This window comes from Diaporthe citri (genome assembly GCF_014595645.1).
Source record: "Diaporthe citri strain NFHF-8-4 chromosome Unknown scaffold_1, whole genome shotgun sequence".
In the NCBI taxonomy this organism is placed as follows: Eukaryota; Fungi; Ascomycota; class Sordariomycetes; order Diaporthales; family Diaporthaceae; genus Diaporthe; species Diaporthe citri.
Window position 1 is genome coordinate 4,002,902 of NW_025064846.1, and position 20,212 is coordinate 4,023,113.

The window sequence follows — 20,212 nt, forward strand, 5'->3', positions numbered from 1 at the left end:
GAGACCTTCTGTACATGGCCGATCGACAACCTGGATCTGGAGAGATTGGATCACCCAAGGAAATTTATTGTATGATGATTCATCCTCACTTCGTCTAATTCCGATATCTACACAACAAATTCCGGGCGGAGCCCCTGATCCTCAGCACAGCGTTCGGTCACTTTAGTGAGCGTTGTTCTTGTGGTGACCTAGAATCCCATGTCAATACCATTGATATCACCATCCAACCCCTCCTAGATGGAACTTACGCAGGTGGAAGTAGTAGTTCTGGGCGTATCCAACGGCAACGAGGAAGACCAGGGCGTGGATGATAGCTGTTTGACCAGGCGTTGTCAGAATCACAATGTCTAATCCATCCACCCAGAGACATATCCCCATAGTACTTACGCTTGGCCGATGAGTTCTTGCCGAAGTGCTTGGCCTGGTAACGACCGAGGATACCAGTGGCCTTGACCTCGGGGGCGGGTCCCTGGGGCAGCTTCTCGTAGAAGTTGACGACGCGCTTCATCGCGATGGCGTTGGGGTTGGCACCGATCGCCTGTGTAGATAGTCCGCATCAGCTCCGAAGTCCCGGTCTCGGTATATCAAATGCGGGTACGACATGTCGTCTCCAGTCGCCGACCCGAGACCATGCATCCGTGTAGAAAATGAGCCGTCGCAAGCTGTCGGGCATCCTGAATCTGCGTCGAGGCATCCGCCGACCCTCCTGGCTTCCAGCTCTTTGCCTCCCAACTCCTGCAGGTATCACGAGAATGGTAGGGTGATCGAGTGTTCCGGACGTACCTTGGGCGAAGCAACCTATGTACCGCAGAGTTAGCATGCTCCTCCGCAACAGGACATCGCGGCGACTCGGTTTACCTTGGGAGGGATGAGCGTCGAGAGCGCTCGGCGTGTAACGAAGCTCATGGTGACTGCGATTTTCGGATCGACCTTTAGATAAAGAGGGGAGAGACTGTCGGCGGGTCAATTGCGCGCTGACCTGGTCGCTTCAATTGACGTTGTTCTTGCGAGATGCGGGTTGACGTTCAGCGTTGGACGGTTGAAGCCGGAGAGAGGGTTGCAGACCAAGGCTGCGTTGATTTTCGCCCAATCACAGCCCGCCAATCCGGCTTAGCTCATCCAACGTCACGACCTCGCTCCCGGGCGAAGCTCGACGACTCCCGCAGCAGCACACCAGTTCGGTATCACGCCCCTACGTTGACAGGATCGACTTGGCAACGTGGAATCAACCCAATCCGCACACCATGGCTTCGCTACGCACACCACAGGCAGCTCGTCTGCTGCGGGCCATCTCCCAGACCCCACAGCTCACCGCCCGACGCTTCGAGAGCACCCAGCAGTCCGCCTCCATCGTCAAGGCCAGAGCGCCCGTCTCCGAGCCCGCCCCTCCGGCGCCGTCGCAGGGAGGCAGTAACAACCAGCCCGACTATACCGCTCGCATCGACAATGCCACATCGTACGTGTACCCTCCCCAGGCTGTGCCCCTCTGCCCAGCCGGGGTCCCATCGTGAAAAAGCGACGGCCCAGCTAACCCTCCGCGCACAAAAATTACAGCACCTTCACCCCCGCCCCCAAGCGTGTCCTCGACGGCTCCGAGGAGAGCGAGATCCTCCCCGCGGCCATCACGTCCGGCGCCCCGATGGAGCTGCAGGCCCGCACCGTGCGCATCTACAAGCAGGTCAAGCCCGCCACGCAGTCGGGCGACTGGCAGAGCAAGAAGTGGCGGATGGACTGGGACGTGCTTCCCAAGGGCCACAGGTGGGAGAACCCGCTGATGGGCTGGCAGTCCTCGGGCGACTACATGCAAGGCACCCATCTCAACTTCAAGAGCAAGGAGGACGCCGTGCACTTCGCCGAGAAGCAGGGCTACGAGTACTTTGTCCAGGAGCCCAACGAGAGGAAGTTCACGCCAAAGGCCTACGCCAACAATTTCCTGTACTCGCCGGGCAAGCTGAAGCATATCAGGACGAAGTAAAGTGGGAGAATGTGGTGGGAGTCTGGACCGGGCGAGAGAACTGTACATATTCGGTAGACGATCGGGCCCGAGCAATGGGTTTCCCAATGAGCAAGCAGTGAAACATTGCATTCATTGTCTAACAAGATACGACTAGGATTCTTTGCGCTGCCCATCTGCTCCAGGTATAAAACGCGCTTGTGGCTGCAAATTTGCTTCATGTGAAACCAGCAGTCCGCCTTGATTCTGCGTATGCGCGTTGAGACTGCAGGCACAGGACCAATGAGACAGACGAAATGTTGCTTGCCAATGACCAAATCAATTTGCAGCTAGGCAATATTCCGAAATCGAGTAAATCCAGACGATAAGCCCGCTGCCCTAGTTCAGGCTTTCATAGTCATACAATGTTCCCGCTGGTCAGACCCCATTCCGCCAGACTTAGTTGTCCACAACGCCGAGGGCTTTGCCCTACTCGCTTCCCAACCTACAAGGACCCTGAAAATCAAAGAAAAAAGTAACGCCGGATCTTTGTCCCTGCTAGTCCACGTCAAATAAACGGCGAGTGTTCACCCAACCGTAAAATTCATACGTCGGCTATACGGGCGGCCCTAGTTCGTAACCATGGGTTCGGATCCATTCTCATGGGAGCTGTCCTCGCCGTTCAACCCGAGCTCTATCCGGTCGGGTAGGTTCTTCCTAGAGCTCCGCGCCGACTCCTCGGCCCAGGCACGAATTTTCACAAGGTGCCGAATGGCAGCCTCGCGCCGTTGCGTCTGACGATGCAGGATGGCCTTGTTGACCATATCGGAGACCTCCCTCCGCAAATTAGGATGCATGATGGCCGCCTGTTCGGGCTTCAAGCTGTCTCGGGGATACAGCAGGATGGCCATAGTGTTTTCAAGCGGCTTCAGGAAAGCAGGTTGTCGCGAAGCCCTAGGACCAAGCTGATCGCGCGCAAACTGAATAGCAGTCATCACATTCTTGTCACCATCGCTACTGTTGCGAATCAGCTCTACAAGCTGGAGCCTGAGCAGCGCAAAATGCAGGTGGGCATCTTGGTCCAGGATCTGAGACCGGTCAGTGTCGGTCGTGCAAGAGGTGACGGTTAAACAAAGATGCGGGATGGGGAAAGTGCTCATAAAAAAAGTGGTTGTTTATCATCAACGACCCGAAGGCCATATGCGTGGTGCATGTATAAACTCGTGTTCTAATCATAGTGCTGGGCTCGAACGACAAGACAAGTGGAGACAGTTGACATACCTCTGGGTCAAGGTCATTGAGAGACTCGATGGCGTCCTGGATGTGTCCTTGGTGGATCAAACTCCTGATTTCCTGACGGGCTCTGATAGCAGGGTCCTCTTGCATGGGCTGCAGATTTGCCTCCTTAGAAAAGTTGGCAGCTGCTTGAGGGTACCCCTCCATGGTGAGGTAGTCTAATATCAAGGCATTGATATCACTATCCGTCTCGGTCAGCGGCATGCTCACTGAGGTGCGAGAAGGAGTTTGAAGAGAAGTGGGTTGGGTGGATGGTCAGAAATAATTTTTGATATATCTTCTTCCGCATTCTTGTCTAGGAGAGATTCCCATTGATATGTGTATAACATCATTTGACCCAGGGTGAAGTGCTTGTGCCATGGAGGGGAAAGGCACTGTTGGGGGCAAACAAAGACAGACTAACCTTTTTGGCATGGACATGTCCACGACGCGTTGCTCGAAGGCATGCCGAAACGGCGTGGCAGTAGACGCTGTGGACGTCTGCAGGGCAATCAGGTCAACAATGCCATTCTGCTCAACCCATGACTGCGCAAACGGTCAAGTCCGTACCATGTTGCCAAATCTGTTTCGAAACTCGGCAGCAACCCTCTCCCAGAAGGCCAGGTCATCTGAACCGGGAGGTTGGAACTGGATGGTTGGAGGCCCACTAGAAGACATTCATAGCTTGGAATGAGGCGACACCACAGAGGCTCATATGAGGTGATGAGATCCGATGTGTCGGCACTGCTTGCAGCCTGCTGCTGCGTGTGTTTGTGGGTGTGTGGATGTGGACGAAGGGTGGTGGGCACGGGTGCTGGTGATGGTACGGGATGGAATGCGAGTGTGAGAGGAGGGAAGGACGAAGAAAGATGACGGAAGCTCCAGAGGTTGGAGGTTTTGGCGGCAGAGCCTTGTAGTGCAGAAAACGCCGGGACGGCCCACTCATGGCAACGATTTCTGCCTGGTCTTTCCGCCCTGGACACAAAGCTGCCACCACCTGGGTACCGCACCCCAACACCGTGTACCTTGGTACCTGGGCACCTGGGTTGCTTAGGTGCGGCTCCAGACACCTGGGCACTGCGGGTGCGTCGCACTTGCGCCACTGAGGAACCTGCACACCCCTGTTCGAAGCACGGCTCTCGACCTCTTCGAGTTACCGTCCCTGTACTCGGGCACGCGCGCTGTTGATAGTGCAACCTTGGAATTGATAAGTAGCAAATCGTGTCACCCACGGAAGCCATTCCTGCCCTGAACATCCAAGCACATTGCCAGTGCCTCACTCTCGTCATTCTATATACATACTCTCGCTCTCGCCCTTTCCAATTCAATATCTCATCATACAGACATAGCTAGAGCCAAATTGCCAACTGACATGTTCTAAGTGAAGAAGGTATCCTTGCAGTTGATACCCAAAAAAAATGTGGGCGCGCACCTTTGGTGATAGACTCGGGGGGCCATGCTAACTTTTCGCAGCTCGCCCGAGGGCACATTTGTCCTTTTTGCCGTGCGGCGGCAACTGGGGGGGACTTCACTCAGGAAGCTTCAAGCTCACCATGGACTCCGCGACCGCAGCGAATGTCATCGCCAAGAGGGCTCACTACTCCCCTCCATGGGCTGATGTCTCCCTCGTCGGGATAGCTGGTAGCTCCGGCTCGGGGAAGTCGACATTGTCAAGGGCCATCGTCAACAAGCTGAATCTGCCATGGGTTGTGATTCTGTCCATGGTGCGTGGAACAAGGCTGGCAAAGGTGGAAACGCCGTCGCTAACGTGCGAGCGATGTAGGACTCTTTCTACAAGAGTCTGGACGCGGAAGCATCCAGGAAGGCCTTCCTGAACGAGTATGACTTCGACTCTCCAGATGTCAGTGTTCTGCGGTGCTGTGCAAGAGTCTCTGGCAGTGGGCTTACTTGGGTCTCCAGGCCATTGATTTCGACAAATTAGTGGAGTGTCTTCGAGACCTCAAAGCTGGGTGGGTCTCATCATGCGGCCCAGATCTCCTTAGAAACGGCCACTGGGACTTATGGATATGACAGAAAACGCGCCGAGATCCCCATTTACTCGTTCGAGAAACACGCTCGAGTAGACAAGACCACTGCCATTTACTCGCCCCATGTGTTGGTGGTGGAGGGGATATTTGCCTTGCACGATCCGAGAGTCCTGGAGCTACTCGATATGAAGGTCAAGAGACCACATAGCCTGGTCGAGATCGATCTGTGCTGACGAAAGCCCAGATTTATTGCGAGGCGGACGCGGATACCTGTCTGTCACGAAGAATATTACGTGATGTCGAGTGCAGAGGCAGGACCGTGGAAGGTGTGATCAAGCAGTGGTTTATGTGGGTGAAACCAAATTTCGAGAATGTAGGTGCTCTCTTCGGACTTCGACTTCCTGCGGCGCCGTGGCTAACTTGTCCGTTAGTACGTCGACCCGCAGCGGAAGAATGCGGATGTGATTGTGCCAACACGGGTTGAAAATACGGTCGCCATCGGTACGTAGTGCCAGAACTGACCGGGAAAGACTCAAATTGACAATATCCTGCAGATATGGTTGTCCAGTCCATCCAGCAGAAGCTCGTTGAGAAGTCCAGGCATCATCGAGCCGCACTTGTCCAGCTCGAACTTCAAGCCCAGTCGGAACCCCTGAGCAAGAAGGTTGTGATACTGAAAGCGACGGCGCAGCTTAAAGGCATGAACACTATCATCAGAGATATTGACACATCCCCTGAGGACTTCATATTCTACTTTGACCGACTAGCCACCCTCATAATTGAGCAGTAAGTCCCACGATGCGGCACAGTTGGATGTTTTCTGACGACAAAAACAGAGCAATGAACAACGTGCGGTTCGCATCCACAACCGTGGAAACGCCGCAGGGATACCACTACCGGGGTCTCGCGCCACAAGGTGAAGTATCAGCAGTCGTGCTGCTCCGAGGCGGCGCAGCACTGGAAACAGGCCTGAAGCGCGTGATTCCGGACTGCAAATCCGGACGTATCCTCATTCAATCGAGCATTCGCACGGGCGAGCCAGAGCTGCACTACAGCCAGCTTCCCAAGGACATCGAGACCCATGAGAGCGTGCTCTTGCTCGACGCGCAAATGTCCTCTGGCGGGTCCGCATTGATGGCAGTCCAAGTCCTCGTTGACCATGGAGTGGCTCAGGACAGAATCGTTCTTGCTACATATTCGGCAGGTCGCATGGGGCTCCACCGACTGACTTCTGTTTTCCCCGGCATTACCGTCGTCGTTTGTAACATGATCCCCGACATCGAGGATAGATGGGTTGAGAAGAGATACTTCAGATGCTAGGCGAGGTGGCTGGTGATGTGAGCTCGAGGCTACTTGGTCAGGGAGGAAGCATACTGCATAGCGAGGCTGGGATACAGAACTAGCATAGTCTCATTTCAAAAGGAGTCAAGACCTTATTGACGTCGAACCCGCCATCAAGAGCCTCACCAGCGGTTCCTGAACTCCTGATGAGGGCAGTGTGCTGTGCAAGGTGATCAGGTACACAGGTGGACTTGACTTGTGCTACTTCGAGAGCCTTTATTCCATGCTACCCTTCTAGGTGGCTTGCATCTCGGGGAGGGTGGCGTGGCCAAGGCAACAAACGGCTGGGTCTCTGACTCTAAAGTACTAACACACAACTCGTGCGGCCGAGATCAAGACCGATCGGCGCGAGCGAGCGATGCTCGGCGAGTGCTCTCCGGAGGGGCCGGGCGCAGCTGTTCTTGCCCGCCTCCCGAAATCGGGAATTCGCTCAAATTTGGAATTTTCTCGGATGGGCCACGATGCTTGTCTCGGGGCCTATCATTTTCATCAGGAAATAACAGGCTCCTCAAGCTGTGCGAATATCGGGAGCGCCACGTACTCGCAGGCGTAGACAGAAGCAGGCCGCGGGTGTCGAATTAAGCACCGCGCTCCGATGACGCCAAGATGAAATGCGCTGTGGGTAGGGAACGATGACGCAGATCGTACAGGGGTGGACAGCACTGTACCTAGCTTAGCTCTCCTGTATCCAAGACAGGTAGCTTCTCAATTGGCCATGCGTTGTACATGTATGGACTAGGAAGGCCCAAGGCCGACAACGATCTTTGTCTTCTGCCATCTCCCACGCATTGCCTGCACCAAAGACTTTTCTTCTCCGTGTCTCGTCGGCATGCTCATGCCTTGAGTGTTTCTTGACCTTCTTTCGAGCGGAGACACGCAGACAGGCACAAGCCCCCATTCGCTATCGACCGTCACTCGGTGCTATCTATGCCTTCACAAGCATCACTTGGCACGCTGGCTGCCCGCGCCGGGCGCCAACGTGGCCTCGCGAGCTTTCGGAATGCCCCCTCAGCAATATCGTGGGCACAGCCCAGAGCGATACAAGCCCGTCACCTCAGCAGAAAGTCAAGAGCCGAGCCCCCTCGACCCTCGCCGCTGCCAGCCCGGCCACAAGACTTCCTTCGACGCCAGCCCTTGGCCGCCTACACGTCCAAGACCAATTCACGACTGCTGTCCGGGAGGCCCCTTCCACAAAGAGAGTCATGGGCGCTCAACTTCGCATACCGGAGCATGGCTTGGGTGGGCAGTGGCATAGTCTTTGTCGGCCTCGTCTTCGGTGCCTTTTTTGTCTACGATGCCTCCACCTACAACGAGCACGCCGTCGCCGCCGAGTGTGATGTCTCGCAACTTGCATTGAGCCCTCGGAGGGGCGGCCCAAAGAACCTGCCTATCGCAGACGTCCTCATTGACGATGAAGACACCGAGGAACACAAGAAGAGGAAGGACAAGCCAAAGCTGGTGATCCTCGGCGGCGGCTGGGGCGGAGTTGCGCTGCTGAAGGAGCTCAACCCGGAGGATTATCACGTAACCGTCATCTCGCCCGCCAATTACTTCCTTTTTACGCCAATGCTGCCGTCCGCGACGGTTGGGACCCTTGAGCTGAAGTCTCTCGTCGAGCCGATAAGGAGGATCCTGTCAAGGGTTAAGGGCCACTTCATCCGTGCCAAGGCCGAAGATGTCGACTTCTCAGGCAGATTAGTCGAAGTCTCTCAGGTCGATGCGCAAGGAAAGGACGTCAGGTTCTACGTCCCATATGATAAGTTGGTTATTGCCGTGGGGTCACAGACCAACCCCCACGGCGTCAGGGGCCTGGAGAACTGCCACTTCCTCAAGGATATACGAGACGCTCGAGTGATCCGGAATCAAGTCATACAGAATCTCGAACTAGCCTGCCTACCGACCACCTCAGATGAGGAGCGGAGACGCTTGCTCTCCTTCGTGGTCAGCGGTGGCGGGCCGACGGGCGTCGAGTTCGCAGCTGAGCTGTATGACCTCCTCAATGAGGATCTGACAAAGCATTTCCCAATGCTACTGCGCAACGAAATATCGGTACACCTGATTCAGAGCCGAGGGCACATCCTCAACACCTACGATGAGGCCGTGTCCCGGTACGCCGAGGACCGCTTCAAACGAGACGGGATTAATGTCCTCACCAACTCCAGAGTGTCCGAGGTAAAGAAGGAGACCATTGTGTTTACACAAAAGGGCAAGGATGGCAAGACGGTCACTAAGGAGCTCCCGATGGGCTTCTGCCTGTGGTCCACGGGCGTCTCCCAGACAGACTTCAGCCAGACGCTAGCTAAGAAGCTCGGCGAGTACCAAACCAACCGGCACGCGCTCGAGACGGACACGCACCTGCGCGTGAATGGCGCGCCCCTGGGCGACGTCTACGCCATCGGGGACTGCTCAACGGTGCAGAACAACGTGGCTGACAACATCGTGACCTTCCTCCGTGGGATGGCTTGGAAGCACGGCAAGGACCCGGAGAGTCTAGACCTGCACTTCACCGAGTGGCGCAACGTGGCCGCCGAGGTGAAGCGCAAGTTCCCCCAGGCCGTCGGCCATCTGAAGCGGCTGGACCGCCTGTTTGCCGAGTTCGACAAGGACCAGAGCGGCACGCTCGACTTTGGCGAGCTGAGGGAGCTGCTCAAGCAGATCGACAGCAAGCTCACCTCCCTGCCCGCGACCGCGCAGCGCGCGAACCAGCAGGGCCAGTACCTCGCCTTGAAGTTCAACAAAATGGCCCATGCTGCGCCGGGCCTCAGGGCCAACGATATCCGCGACGGCGATCTTGACGATGCCGTCTACAAGGCCTTCGAGTACCACCACCTCGGAAGCCTCGCCTACATCGGCAACTCGGCCGTCTTCGACCTCGGCGGCGGGTGGAACCTGACGGGCGGGCTGTGGGCAGTGTACACCTGGCGTGGCGCCTACTTTGCGCAGTCAGTGAGCTTTAGGACGAGGATGCTAATGATGATGGACTGGACGAAGCGTGGTTTTTTCGGCCGAGGTGAGTAATCTCCTACAGCTGCTTTATTGTGATTTACCGAGGAGGTAGCGTTACTGACAATATGAACCGCAGATCTTATGAGCTATTAAAAAGGAGAAAGAATACACGGTCTAGAAGCGAGGAGGGTGTTCACCAGAGGCATAGATAATGGCGTACCGGTGGGTGAGCGAAAACGGAGACGGTCCTGTGCTGTTTCGGTGAAATGTACTTTAACGGAGCGCCCTCGATTTCCAGTGTTGTAGCTTCCATTTGTCAAAAAGCCTAAATAAATAATGACTTCGAACCAAATTCTGTCAAACATTTGCCGGGGTCTCATCCTCCACTGCGCACCCAAGTATTGAAGAACAGCTTGTACAGGTCAACACTAGTCGGTGGTGCAAATCTAAGACGTGCTCAGACATAACCTGTTGTCGGTGGTTTACACGTGTAGCTCCTCGAAACACAGTAATATTGTCATTCTCGCAGTATATACAAGACCGTCGACTATTATCGAAATCCTTACGCCTAGCATGCAAAATGTGGATAAACTTCGGGGGAATCAATATCCATCTCTGGTTTTCTTTTGCCCAAATGCAAGTTTTTTTTTTTTTTTTTTCCCCGCCGGACCTGTTTGTTACCGTTCCTCCAAGCCCATAATTGGAATCAGTGTTCCCTTAGATCTACTCGTCATCCTCTTCCAACTCAGCAACCTGTGAAATGGTCAGTCATCGCCTTGATAGTTGCTCAAGGGAGGTGTAAGTAACTCACATCATCATGGAAGTTCTTGCCGTCCGTCGTCGCCTTGATCACGCCCTTACGGATACAGAAGTCACCAAATCTCTCGCCCTCCTCCCTCTCGAGAGCATACTCCTTCAGTAGCGGCTTCATGATGGCCAGGATCTCGTCCTCCTTGATGCTTGACCGGTACAACTTGTTGAGCCGCTGACCGTGGTAGCCACCGCCCAGGTACATGTTGTACGCGCCGAAGGCCTTGCCGACAAAGGCGACCTCAGCCAACCAGGGCCGTGCGCAACCGTTCGGGCATCCAGTCATCCTCATCACGATAGAGTCCTGGCGCAGGCCGTTCTCCTCGAGCGTGCTCTCCAGCTTGGAGATGAGCACGGGCAGGTACCGTTCTGACTCGGCCATGGCCAGGCCACAGGTCGGGAACGCGACACAGGCGGATGATGACAGGCGCAAACCCGAGAACTTGACGTTGTCAAGCTTGTACTTCTTCATCAGAGCCTTCATGGCATCCAGGTCCTCGTCGGCAACGTTAGACAGGATAAGGTGCTGGTTGCCGGTCAGACGGAACTCGCCCTTGTGCACCTTTGCGACCTCGCGCAAACCTGTCTTCATCTGGAAGTCGGCTGTGTCCTCAATTCGTCCATTCTCAATGAAGAAAGTGAAATGGTTCATGCCCATCTCGTCCTTCTGCCACCCGAACGTATCGACGTTGGACTCGAACTTGAACGGCCTGGCGGGGGCGAACTTCTTGCCCCACAGCTCCTCGACCTTGCCCCTGAACACATCGACACCCATGTCATCGATGGTGTACTTGAGACGGGCGTGCTTGCGGTTCTTGCGATCACCGTGGTCGCGCTGCACCAGCATGACCTTCTCGCAAGCGATGTGCACGTCTGCGCGCGTCACAAAGCCCAGCATACGTCCTGTTTGCGGGTAGGTCTTCTTGTTGTTGTGGGTGGCACCCATGCCACCACCAGCCATCAGATTGAAGCCGAGCAGGTGGCCATCATCGCCCTTGATGGCGACCAGGCCAATGTCGTGTGCGTACACGTCAGTGTCATTGTGTGGTGGGACGGCGATGGTGATCTTGAACTTTCGAGGCAGGTATGTGGGTCCGTACAGAGGCTCGAAGTCCTGCACTGCATCACCCGCAATCTGCGTCTTCTTATCATCATCATTGGTCAGCCAGATCTCGTGGTAGGCGGATGTTGATGGCAACAGGTGGTCGCTGATGCGCTTGGAGCAATCGTGGACTTCCTTGTGGTACTTTGACTGCGTAGGAAGCGAGCTGCACATGACGTTTCTGTTCACATCACCGCAAGCGGCGATCGTCGTCATGAGAGCCCGGTTGATAGCCTGCATGGCCGGCTTAAGCTTTCCCTTCACGACACCGTGGAATTGGAAGGTTTGTCGCGTGGTCAACTTCATAGTCTCGTTTCCAAGCTCGGTGGCGATATCATCCATCTGAACCCACTGCTTCGGTGTAGACACGCCACCTGGCAGTCGACAACGGATCATGAAGGAATACGCTGGCTCCAAGCCTTGCGCCTTCCTCTCGTCTCGGATGTCTCGGTCATCTTGCATATAGGTACCGTGGAACTTTGTTAGTTGCTGGTCTGCCGCGGAAATGGCAGCGGTGGTGGGATCGTTCAGGCCCTCCACGATGGTGCCACGAAGATAGTTGGAGGCCAACTTGATGTCTTCGTTCGTGATTGGTGGTGGTTCCTCGGGGAGGCCTTCAACGTTCGCAACGCCCAAAGCCTGCCAGATTTTCGGCTCCCAGTCATTGTATCCAGTCTGGTAACCATCCGGATCCTGATCATCACCAAGACCGACCTCAGCCAAGCGCTTCGCACCAAACTCAGACAACTTCCTGTCCAGATCCTTTCCAGGCTTGTTGTAGTAGATCTTGTCCTCTTTCCTCGGCCAGTAGTGGCTATCACCAAGGGCGAAGACGGAATAGTTGACCGTGGCCAGGTCCAGCTCGGTGCTGTCCTTGATTGCCCCCCAGAAAGCATGGCCGTTCTGTGGGAACTCTCCTTGACCAGCGGTCGAGGTGATAAAGACGATGTTGTCCTCCGTAGGCAAGTCCTCCACAGGGTAGTCCTCCATCGCCATGACGGTCGTCTTGAGACCGCGTGCCTTGCCTCGGTTTCCAATTCGCTTAGCGACGGACTGGGCGTTGCCACCATCCGAGGCGAAAAGGACCGTCAGAGGCGCACCTTGAAGGCCCTCGAGGAGCTTGTTGTACGCATCCTTGGCATTTCGCTTCTGCTGAGCACGAATTTCGGTACCAAAATCCTCGGAGAGCACAGGCGCAAACTTGGGCTCCTTTGCCATGAGCTGAGTCAGGTGGTTGTCACGGTCCAGGAATTCTTTCAGCTCCTTCTTGATTCGCTCAGAATCCAGAGAGAAGTTTGGCTGGCCCTTGAGCTCGTTCTTGGGGTTCCAGCGGTACAGAGGCCAGTAGCCAATGTCGACGGCTTGTTTCGTCTCCTGGAGAACTGTGAGGGAGGAGTCGTGCTCATCATTGTATGGCAGATAAGCCAGAACGATCGATGGACCGTCGAACTTGTCGGCCTCGTCCATGGCCTGCAGCACCTGCGTGTAAGAGCTGTAGACTGCTGTCGATGCGACGTATGCGTTGCCGAAGTTCATAGCGTACAGGCCAATGTCCTTCTTTCTCCGTGCGGCGTCGGTGGCTACTCGCTCGGAGTACGGCGTCGAGTCGATGATGAGCATGTTGACATTGTCGCCAGACGCCAGGACGTGGTGTACACCAGAGTTGCCCAGGTCGTAGGACCACGCGTCAGAGCCAACAAGCCACAGAGACTCCTTGCGGAAGAAAACCTTGTTGGTGAGAAGTTTGCGGGACAAGGTCGAGTTGTCGGTTTGGAGAGCGGAAACGGCGTCCTCGGCATACTGGTCGACCTTTGATGGGTCTTCGACGTGCGCAGCCCACTGGGCCAACGAGCGCTTGGGGGTTTCCGTCAGGAACGTGCCCGATACCGCAGTCTCCTTGACGTCTGCGATAAAATTCTGCCTCTTTTCCTTGCGCGCCAACAGAGAGCCGAATCCATACTCGGGGCTGGCAGATATCGTTGCCGAAGCTCCAGCATTGTCAGACTTGAGCGAGTTCGCAAGGAACACCCTGGAGCCAAAGAGCTGGTCCAAGATCTTGGTGTAGGCGGTCTCAAGCTTGGGCGTCTCGAGCTCGTAAGCTGTGGTCTCCTCCGGTCCTCGCGGAGAGCCAACGTCCAGATTCTGGATGGGCTTCTCCGCGATCAAGTTCTGGTAAATCCCGCGCAGCGCCTGTTGGACTGTTTCGTTGTTGATGTAGCCCAAGTGGTAGCCAACGATTGTGTCGACGCCTCCCATGCCGCTTCTGAGAGAGGTCAGAACATCGATAAGAATCGGCCCCCACTTGGTCGTCTTCCTGGAGATCTGCTCCAAGACGGCAACCTTTTTGACAGACTTGGGTAGGACGTCGATCAGCTTTACTCCGAGCCAAGGCCTGTACAACCGCGGCGTAATGATGGCGCAGTTAGCGAAACCCTCAGCTGGGGGTGCTCTGTCGATGGTGTCGCCGAACAAGCCAGCATCAAAGCCAAAAATGAACAGGCAGGTCTCGGCGGCAGGAGAGCCAGAGTACTCGAATACGTGGTACTCGCGGCCCAGCAATTTCTTGATTTGAGCCCAGATGAGGGTGACATAGTTGTAGATGTGCTCAGATGTGACCGCTGGAGGTTGAGCCTCAACGGTGGTTGCTGAAGAGACACTTGGCGGGCTGCTGGTGACGCTCTGTTGGCTCGATTTCTCCGATGTGACTGAAGAGATTTTGCCCTCCAACTCGGGTACGTTCAGCCCGTTGGGAGGTGGTGACCTGGGAGAGCCGGCCTCCTGGCCGAGGTCGATCAGGTCTTCGGCGAGGGCCACCCTTCCATCGTCGGCGTAAATGCCGGCTCCAGGAATGTTCGAGTTCTGGATCCGCCGCACGTAGTCCTGGTTCAGGATCTCACGCAACACGTTCCGCGTCTCAAACTCAATTGGCTTGTCGTTCTGGGAAGCCACGGGGCTGAAGAAATGAATCACACCTTTGCCTGACCGGATGGCGAGGGCGTGGGCGGTCAAGGCCATGTCCTGCGCCTCCTGAAGCGACTCGGACTGGAGGAAGGACCATCCTGTATTCCTTATCGATGTGATGGCGGAGTAGTCTGGGAACTGGTCCGGGTGGAGAGCCACGTGGATGACGACAGGGTAGCTGGCGAGCTTGTATAAGTGGCCGACCGAGGGCAGGAGAATCCTAGAACTTGTGGTGACGGAGACCAAGAGGCCATTCCGGGCAGGCTCGAAGACAGACAGCAAAGGATCAGCATTGTGTCTTACGGAGATAACCTGCGGTCATGTCAGCCGTGCGGTCTTGTTTGATGGTAGGTGAGAATGGCTCCTGGCCGGGGTTTGGGGAATTGGGGGTAAACGTGCCTCCGGGACACTGTCGACGTTCTTTGCGACCAAGCTCTTGTCTCTCCTCCCGTGATACCTCTTGAGGTGGACCGAGAACTCGGATTCGGTAGCAAGAGAAGGCTGCACGCTGACAATTACATCACTGGCCTGGTATGCGATTCGTGAGACTGGGGGCAGAATAAGGTGTTAGCACAGTGGATTCCTGCGTCGCACAAAGCCGAGTACCCGGGCCACAGGCCAATGCATCCTCTCCCATGGGCAGCCATAATTGCAGACAGAAGGGCGCCGACAAGACCAACAGGCACACAGCCGTGATCAACAGGCGCGGCATTCTGGTGCTGGGCGGCGCACTGGGTGGGGCGCATGATGGACTGGGAGGGTTGACAAGGAGCAGAACAGTGAATCAGTCAGGTAGCAAAGTGACATACCGGCCTCTGCAGGCGTCCGACAGCCAGTGGAGATTGGGGTTGTGGCCATTTCCTGCATCTTCCTCTGCTGCAGGGGCGACAGAGTGTTGTTCTTGCCGCGGGAGAGGGAGGTGGAGGTGTCGAGCTTAGGAAGCCTGTTGAAGAGGAAGGACATGGCGAGGAGAGGAGGGCCCGATCAGAGACCGAGCGAGGACGGCGAGGCAGTCTTTATCCAGAGGCTGTCGCCGGAGCGAGGATGCAGACGGTGCGAGAAAATGTGGATAACCGAGAGTTTTCCAGTACGAGAAGAGTGGCCAGTCGTCCAGTCATCACAGCATCACGGCACTGGCAGCACGAAGAAGCCGATGTTGCCCCGCCAGAATCGGGCAGAGGACCATTGGGGGGGCAGGAAAAAGATTCGAGATTCGCCATTCAAGCTTTCGGTCGCCGCTCAGAGGCCGGTGTGGTCGTGGCCGAGCAGCTTCTCATAGTCAGGGTGCGATTGCGTGATCGCTCTAGCGCTTTGATGGACTGGCCGGACTGGCTGGAACGAGCTGTGTTAGTCCAAAGGGTCCCTCTTTCGCCGTCCTTGTCCCTCCTCGCACGCCTGGGCGAGCCGGCCCATGATTCAACACAACCGGCCGACCACTGTCGAAACAACCCATCCGCCCAGGGGGGCAGGGGCCGCACCGGCGTCCCAGCTCCAGAATCTGGGGAGCACACCCTGTCGCAGAGCCCTGCACCCAATCACGCCGCGGGCATTAACACGGTAAAACGGGGCCAGAAGTGCGTCTGCAGGCCCTTGCAGGGTGCACCCCCACCGACTCCCGCATTACCGGCGGCATGGCCAGGGTGTCGGTAGCTTTATCCGTGCCAGAAGCCGCCCTACTTCGACATTGCGACGGTGTTTGAGTGCCCAAGTCCTGTGCAGTAGGGCGGCTGCAAGCGAGCCGCATGGGCTGTCTCTCTCTCTCCGCCAGCCCACCTGCATGGGGGGAGGATCAACCTCATCTTTCCAGCACAACGGCTGCAGGGCTGGCAGGCTGGCATGCTGGCACAGCGTGACAGCTGAGAGGTCAAGACCGGTGCCATCTCATTTCATCCCACCCTCCCACGAGTCTTGAGTCTTGGTCGACCCAGCAGCGAACACTCCCCGCGCTGCGATCGTCCTCTTGTCCTCGCTCGCTGCAACCCCCCGGTCTTGGTCTGGGCGAGCAGAGTCAGACGACCAACTGAGAAGCATTTCATGCACGTCCCCCGCTATGGTATTCCACAGACAACCTCTTGGCCACGAGCCATCGCCAAGAACCGTGAGCAGGCCACAGAAACGTGTGGTCAAACCTTCCCTTGCCTCCTTCTCACACAGGGCTTCTTCTCTATGTCTCCCACACACAAGACCTTCGAGATTTTTTCCAGACCTCCACACCTCCCCATGCCCAGGCTTGTCTTGGGTGTGCCAACCCTCCAGTCTGCCCGCCACGTCTCAGTGAAGGCAACAAGACTCTCGGGCGTCGTCAGAACAATTCATCCATTCAAGCGCTGAGCCTGACTTTGAGGAATAATATCTTCTGTTGTGAGGCTTTGAGGCAAAGTCAATAGGGTTCCCAGATGCCCTCCATCTCCGACAGACCGCGCCATAGCAAGAGACTGTTTCATGCACGCACACGCATCTGCACCGCTGAGGACATTGGCATACTGTGTACATCGTTCTTTCAAACAAGCATTTTAAGATCCGAAAAGCTGTTCTGGCCTGCCTCGACACCAGCCAAACCTTGTCGCACACCCTGTTGCACCCATTGGACGGCGATACTGCGCCACACCTATACATTTATAGACGATGCAGTACCAACGCAATAGCCCAGTCTCTTGAGCCCGACTTGCTGGATCATATCTGGGGCTCGGCGGACTCGGCGCAGTCTAGACCACGCGGTCGGGACAGCATGCATTCCAAGGTTGCCCTTTTATGCACATGCTTGGTGTTCTGCTTGAGAACCAAAGATGCAGCCTACACCCGGTCGCACATCTCGGGATGCTGCACATCGGTTGACACTTGCTTGGTAGATAACGAGGATGTGCTCGCCATCAAAATCGCTGCATCCAACCAAGCTGCCCATCTTGCTCGAGCAAAAACCCTTGTCCCATTAGCCATTACCTGTAGTATCTATGATCCAAGATAAAGCAGAAACGCCGACCGATGCTATCGTACATGCAAAACACTTCGCCAATGAACATGCGCGCAAATGCTCCCAAGCTCCGCTTTGTCTACTCGTCGTCGGTTTCATCAGCGACCAGCGGCACGCGCTGGCCAGGTGCCCACTCCTCGTCCTCCCTGACGCCGACCCAGTAGTCCTGGCCAACGAATAGCATCGCACGTCCCAGCTTGCCCCTCCAGCCCTCGCTGTCGGGCGACCCGGTGGTAAACGGCAGCACTACAGCGCCCTTGTCGCCGGCCAACCCGGCCATGTGTCTCTGCAGGACCTGCCTCGTGAAGCTCATGATGACGAGCATCAGGTACACCCTGAATAGTGTGAACCCCGCGATCAGCACCATGCTAGCTGCCGTGTCCGTGGCCTGCTCAGCCGCGTCGCCCTCCGGGTTGCCGCCCGACTTGAGGTACCACTGCACCGCAAACGTCACCGTGTACGCGGCGTTGGCAGCCGTGTCGACAATGTAAAGCCACGCCAGCGACAGATTCTGCAACGGAGTCTGCCTCCGGATGTGCGGGATCAGGAACGCGAGGGCACCGAGCACGGCGACGGAGTATAGGTACATGGAGAGCTGGACCGCGTCGAGGGAGAAGCCGGTCAGGATTGCGAGCAGCCCGTAGAGGCCCGTGACTTTGTTGATGAGGAGCGTTATCGAAATCATCTCGGTGCCGGTCTGGAGACTCATCAGGCCGAGGAAGGTCTGCGCGAGGTGGTTAGCAGGTCGGGTAGCGCGACAGTTGAGCGTCTGGGCTGGCGTGAGCACGGGGTGGTGATGCTGCGTACCTTGGGCTTAGGCAGCCACAGCCGCAGGCCTCTTGAGGTTGCCATATTACTTCTCGTACGCTCCTCAAAATGCAGAAATCGTGAATTCCAGCCAGAATACTGATCCTGGATGCAAGGTATTGGTGGTCTTGGGTCGGTCGGCTTTTAGGGGTGTTGTCGTCAATGCGAAAGGTGATTGATTAATCAGGGTCCGATGTAAAACAGGAAACAATCCAGATCGAATTAGCCCTTGGGGGCGAATACCTAGGGACGGATGCTTCGGGCTGCAGCGTCACTCCCGGTCCGAGCCACCCACACCGACCACCCCCTGCGATTAGGATTAGGCTTGCTAGGTATGTCGAGATACCACCTAGATACAATCCAACCGACCATCAGCTTACCTATCCGGACTGGAGCCTGTCGCCATGTGCCTCGCTGAATCGACAAGGGCTTTCACGACTCAATGCCAAATCTTATGTGCAGAGAGGCAGCTTCTCAAGTCTGTAGCTGTCTGTTTATAATTCCGTCGCTAAGATGTAGGTCAATCGACCCGCCGACGATTCCATGATCAAGACCTGTTCTTTGATGACTCAGCCCCCGCGAACGGCGCTTCTCATCGTGAGTTGAGGATGAGCCCCGGGACTTGAGTCCCGGAGCATGTAGACGACAATTCCCCATGCACCCACCAGTAGTATGCGAGACATTGACCCGGACTGCAAGCTTGAAAATTTGTGACTGGTCTTGACTTTCCTACAAGACTCGCAAGTTCGTCCTATTAATGCGTCTACGACTCGCCAGCCGTTCTCCCACGTTTGTTGCCGCACTTCCTGTAACACCTGCAGCGGCTCATATAAGCCGGAGACACTACACTCCTTGCCCGGCCTCACGGACTGTTCAGCAGCAAGCAGGACAGCCACACACTCCCCGGGGCACATTCAGAGCCCACAAACGCAGCCACAGTAACAAGCACGCCGCAGCCCCCCGAGCCATGGCGACAACATCCACATCGGCGCTCAGCGCGGCCGAGCAGGCCAGCCTGGTCGAGTCGTCCAAGCGCGCGGCGGCGTACGAGGCCGTCAAGGAGCACATGGACCTCACATACACGCACGTGGGCATCGGCTCCGGCAGTACCGTCATCTACGTCGTCGAGGCAATCGCCGCCCTCGGCCGCGAGACCACCTCCCGCATGGCCTTCTTCCCCACGGGCGAGCAGTCGCGCGAGCTCATCCGCGGCGCCGGCCTGAACCTGCAGTACGTCCAGGACCTGCCCGAGGGCAAGCAGCTCGACGTCTGCTTCGACGGCGCAGACGAGGTCGACGAGGAGCTCAACCTCATCAAGGGCGGCGGCGCGTGCCTGTTCCAGGAGAAGCTGATCGTCACCAAGGCGAAGAAGTTTGTCTGTGTCGCTGGTGAGTGGGGGCGGCTGCTTCTTTTGCCCCGTATTTTATTTACTTGAGGAGAAATTAACACCCCATGTGTGCCTAGACTTCAGGAAAATGTCCGCCAGGCTGGGGACGAGCTGGAAGAAGGGCATCCCGATAGAGGTCGTCTACCAGGCCACAGGGCACGTGCTGGCAGAGCTCAAGAAGCTGGGCGCCATCAACCCCGTGCTGCGCTCCGGCCTGCCGGGCAAGGCGGGCTCGATAGTGACTGACAACGGCAACTCGCTCATCGACGCGCCCTTCCCGCCTCTCGCCCTGGCCAAGGACCTCAAGGGCCAGGACGGTGAGAACGGCGTCTGGACCGTTGACGGCCTGGCCGGCAGGCTCATCAAGATCGTCGGTGTCGTCGAGGTTGGGCTGTTCGCCGGGGCGAATGGCTTCCAGGTCGAGAGCAGCGCCCAGAAGCCCGTGGCGGCCTACTTTGGCATGGCAGATGGCTCGGTGCAGTCTCGGAAATGAACGGGGAATGAGGCCCTTGCATGAGATCACTCCGGGACCGTGTTCCCTCTGAGACATCGTTGGGTGGAGGATTTTACGAGCCGAAAGCCATCCCGGACAAAAATGGCAAAGGCTCAACGGCCGTTTCAAGCGCGACGCGCAGCATCTACGATTGCAAATCAGCAGCAGCCTCGCCGCCCGCAGCCGAGACTTTAGATA

At 56.5% G+C, this 20,212-nt stretch overlaps 8 protein-coding genes across 8 annotated transcripts; 4 read left to right on the forward strand and 4 right to left on the reverse strand.

Annotated features, from left to right (window-relative positions):
• Nucleotides 1-162: 162 nt before the first annotated feature.
• On the reverse strand, nt 163-906 carry INS49_001091 (uncharacterized protein; the record flags this gene model as incomplete). The annotated part of the gene is made up of 5 exons (XM_043161924.1): nt 163-188; nt 249-314; nt 388-538; nt 784-798; nt 859-906. 5 exons carry the CDS (start codon nt 904-906, stop codon nt 163-165), a joined length of 306 nt encoding a protein of 101 aa, XP_043030430.1.
• Nucleotides 907-1,244: 338 nt separating this feature from the next.
• On the forward strand, nt 1,245-1,975 carry INS49_001092 (uncharacterized protein; the record flags this gene model as incomplete). Its single annotated transcript, XM_043161925.1, has 2 exons — nt 1,245-1,456; nt 1,555-1,975. The coding sequence occupies 2 exons, from the start codon at nt 1,245-1,247 to the stop codon at nt 1,973-1,975; spliced, it is 633 nt and encodes a 210-aa protein (XP_043030431.1).
• A 587-nt stretch (nt 1,976-2,562) lies between these two features.
• Nucleotides 2,563-3,886, reverse strand: INS49_001093 (uncharacterized protein; the record flags this gene model as incomplete). Its single annotated transcript, XM_043161926.1, has 4 exons — nt 2,563-3,021; nt 3,215-3,410; nt 3,633-3,709; nt 3,779-3,886. 4 exons carry the CDS (start codon nt 3,884-3,886, stop codon nt 2,563-2,565), a joined length of 840 nt encoding a protein of 279 aa, XP_043030432.1.
• An 875-nt stretch (nt 3,887-4,761) lies between these two features.
• INS49_001094 (uncharacterized protein) lies at nt 4,762-6,424 on the forward strand (the record flags this gene model as incomplete). The annotated part of the gene is made up of 8 exons (XM_043161927.1): nt 4,762-4,932; nt 4,992-5,069; nt 5,151-5,387; nt 5,441-5,569; nt 5,628-5,697; nt 5,751-5,982; nt 6,033-6,336; nt 6,401-6,424. 8 exons carry the CDS (start codon nt 4,762-4,764, stop codon nt 6,422-6,424), a joined length of 1,245 nt encoding a protein of 414 aa, XP_043030433.1.
• Nucleotides 6,425-7,464: 1,040 nt separating this feature from the next.
• Nucleotides 7,465-9,636, forward strand: INS49_001095 (uncharacterized protein; the record flags this gene model as incomplete). Its single annotated transcript, XM_043161928.1, has 2 exons — nt 7,465-9,547; nt 9,620-9,636. The coding sequence occupies 2 exons, from the start codon at nt 7,465-7,467 to the stop codon at nt 9,634-9,636; spliced, it is 2,100 nt and encodes a 699-aa protein (XP_043030434.1).
• A 570-nt stretch (nt 9,637-10,206) lies between these two features.
• Nucleotides 10,207-15,319, reverse strand: INS49_001096 (uncharacterized protein; the record flags this gene model as incomplete). Its single annotated transcript, XM_043161929.1, has 4 exons — nt 10,207-10,236; nt 10,295-14,654; nt 14,814-14,904; nt 15,166-15,319. The coding sequence occupies 4 exons, from the start codon at nt 15,317-15,319 to the stop codon at nt 10,207-10,209; spliced, it is 4,635 nt and encodes a 1,544-aa protein (XP_043030435.1).
• Nucleotides 15,320-17,406: 2,087 nt separating this feature from the next.
• INS49_001097 (uncharacterized protein) lies at nt 17,407-18,179 on the reverse strand (the record flags this gene model as incomplete). Its single annotated transcript, XM_043161930.1, has 2 exons — nt 17,407-18,051; nt 18,135-18,179. 2 exons carry the CDS (start codon nt 18,177-18,179, stop codon nt 17,407-17,409), a joined length of 690 nt encoding a protein of 229 aa, XP_043030436.1.
• Nucleotides 18,180-19,101: 922 nt separating this feature from the next.
• INS49_001098 (uncharacterized protein) lies at nt 19,102-20,014 on the forward strand (the record flags this gene model as incomplete). The annotated part of the gene is made up of 2 exons (XM_043161931.1): nt 19,102-19,522; nt 19,599-20,014. The coding sequence occupies 2 exons, from the start codon at nt 19,102-19,104 to the stop codon at nt 20,012-20,014; spliced, it is 837 nt and encodes a 278-aa protein (XP_043030437.1).
• Nucleotides 20,015-20,212: the final 198 nt, after the last annotated feature.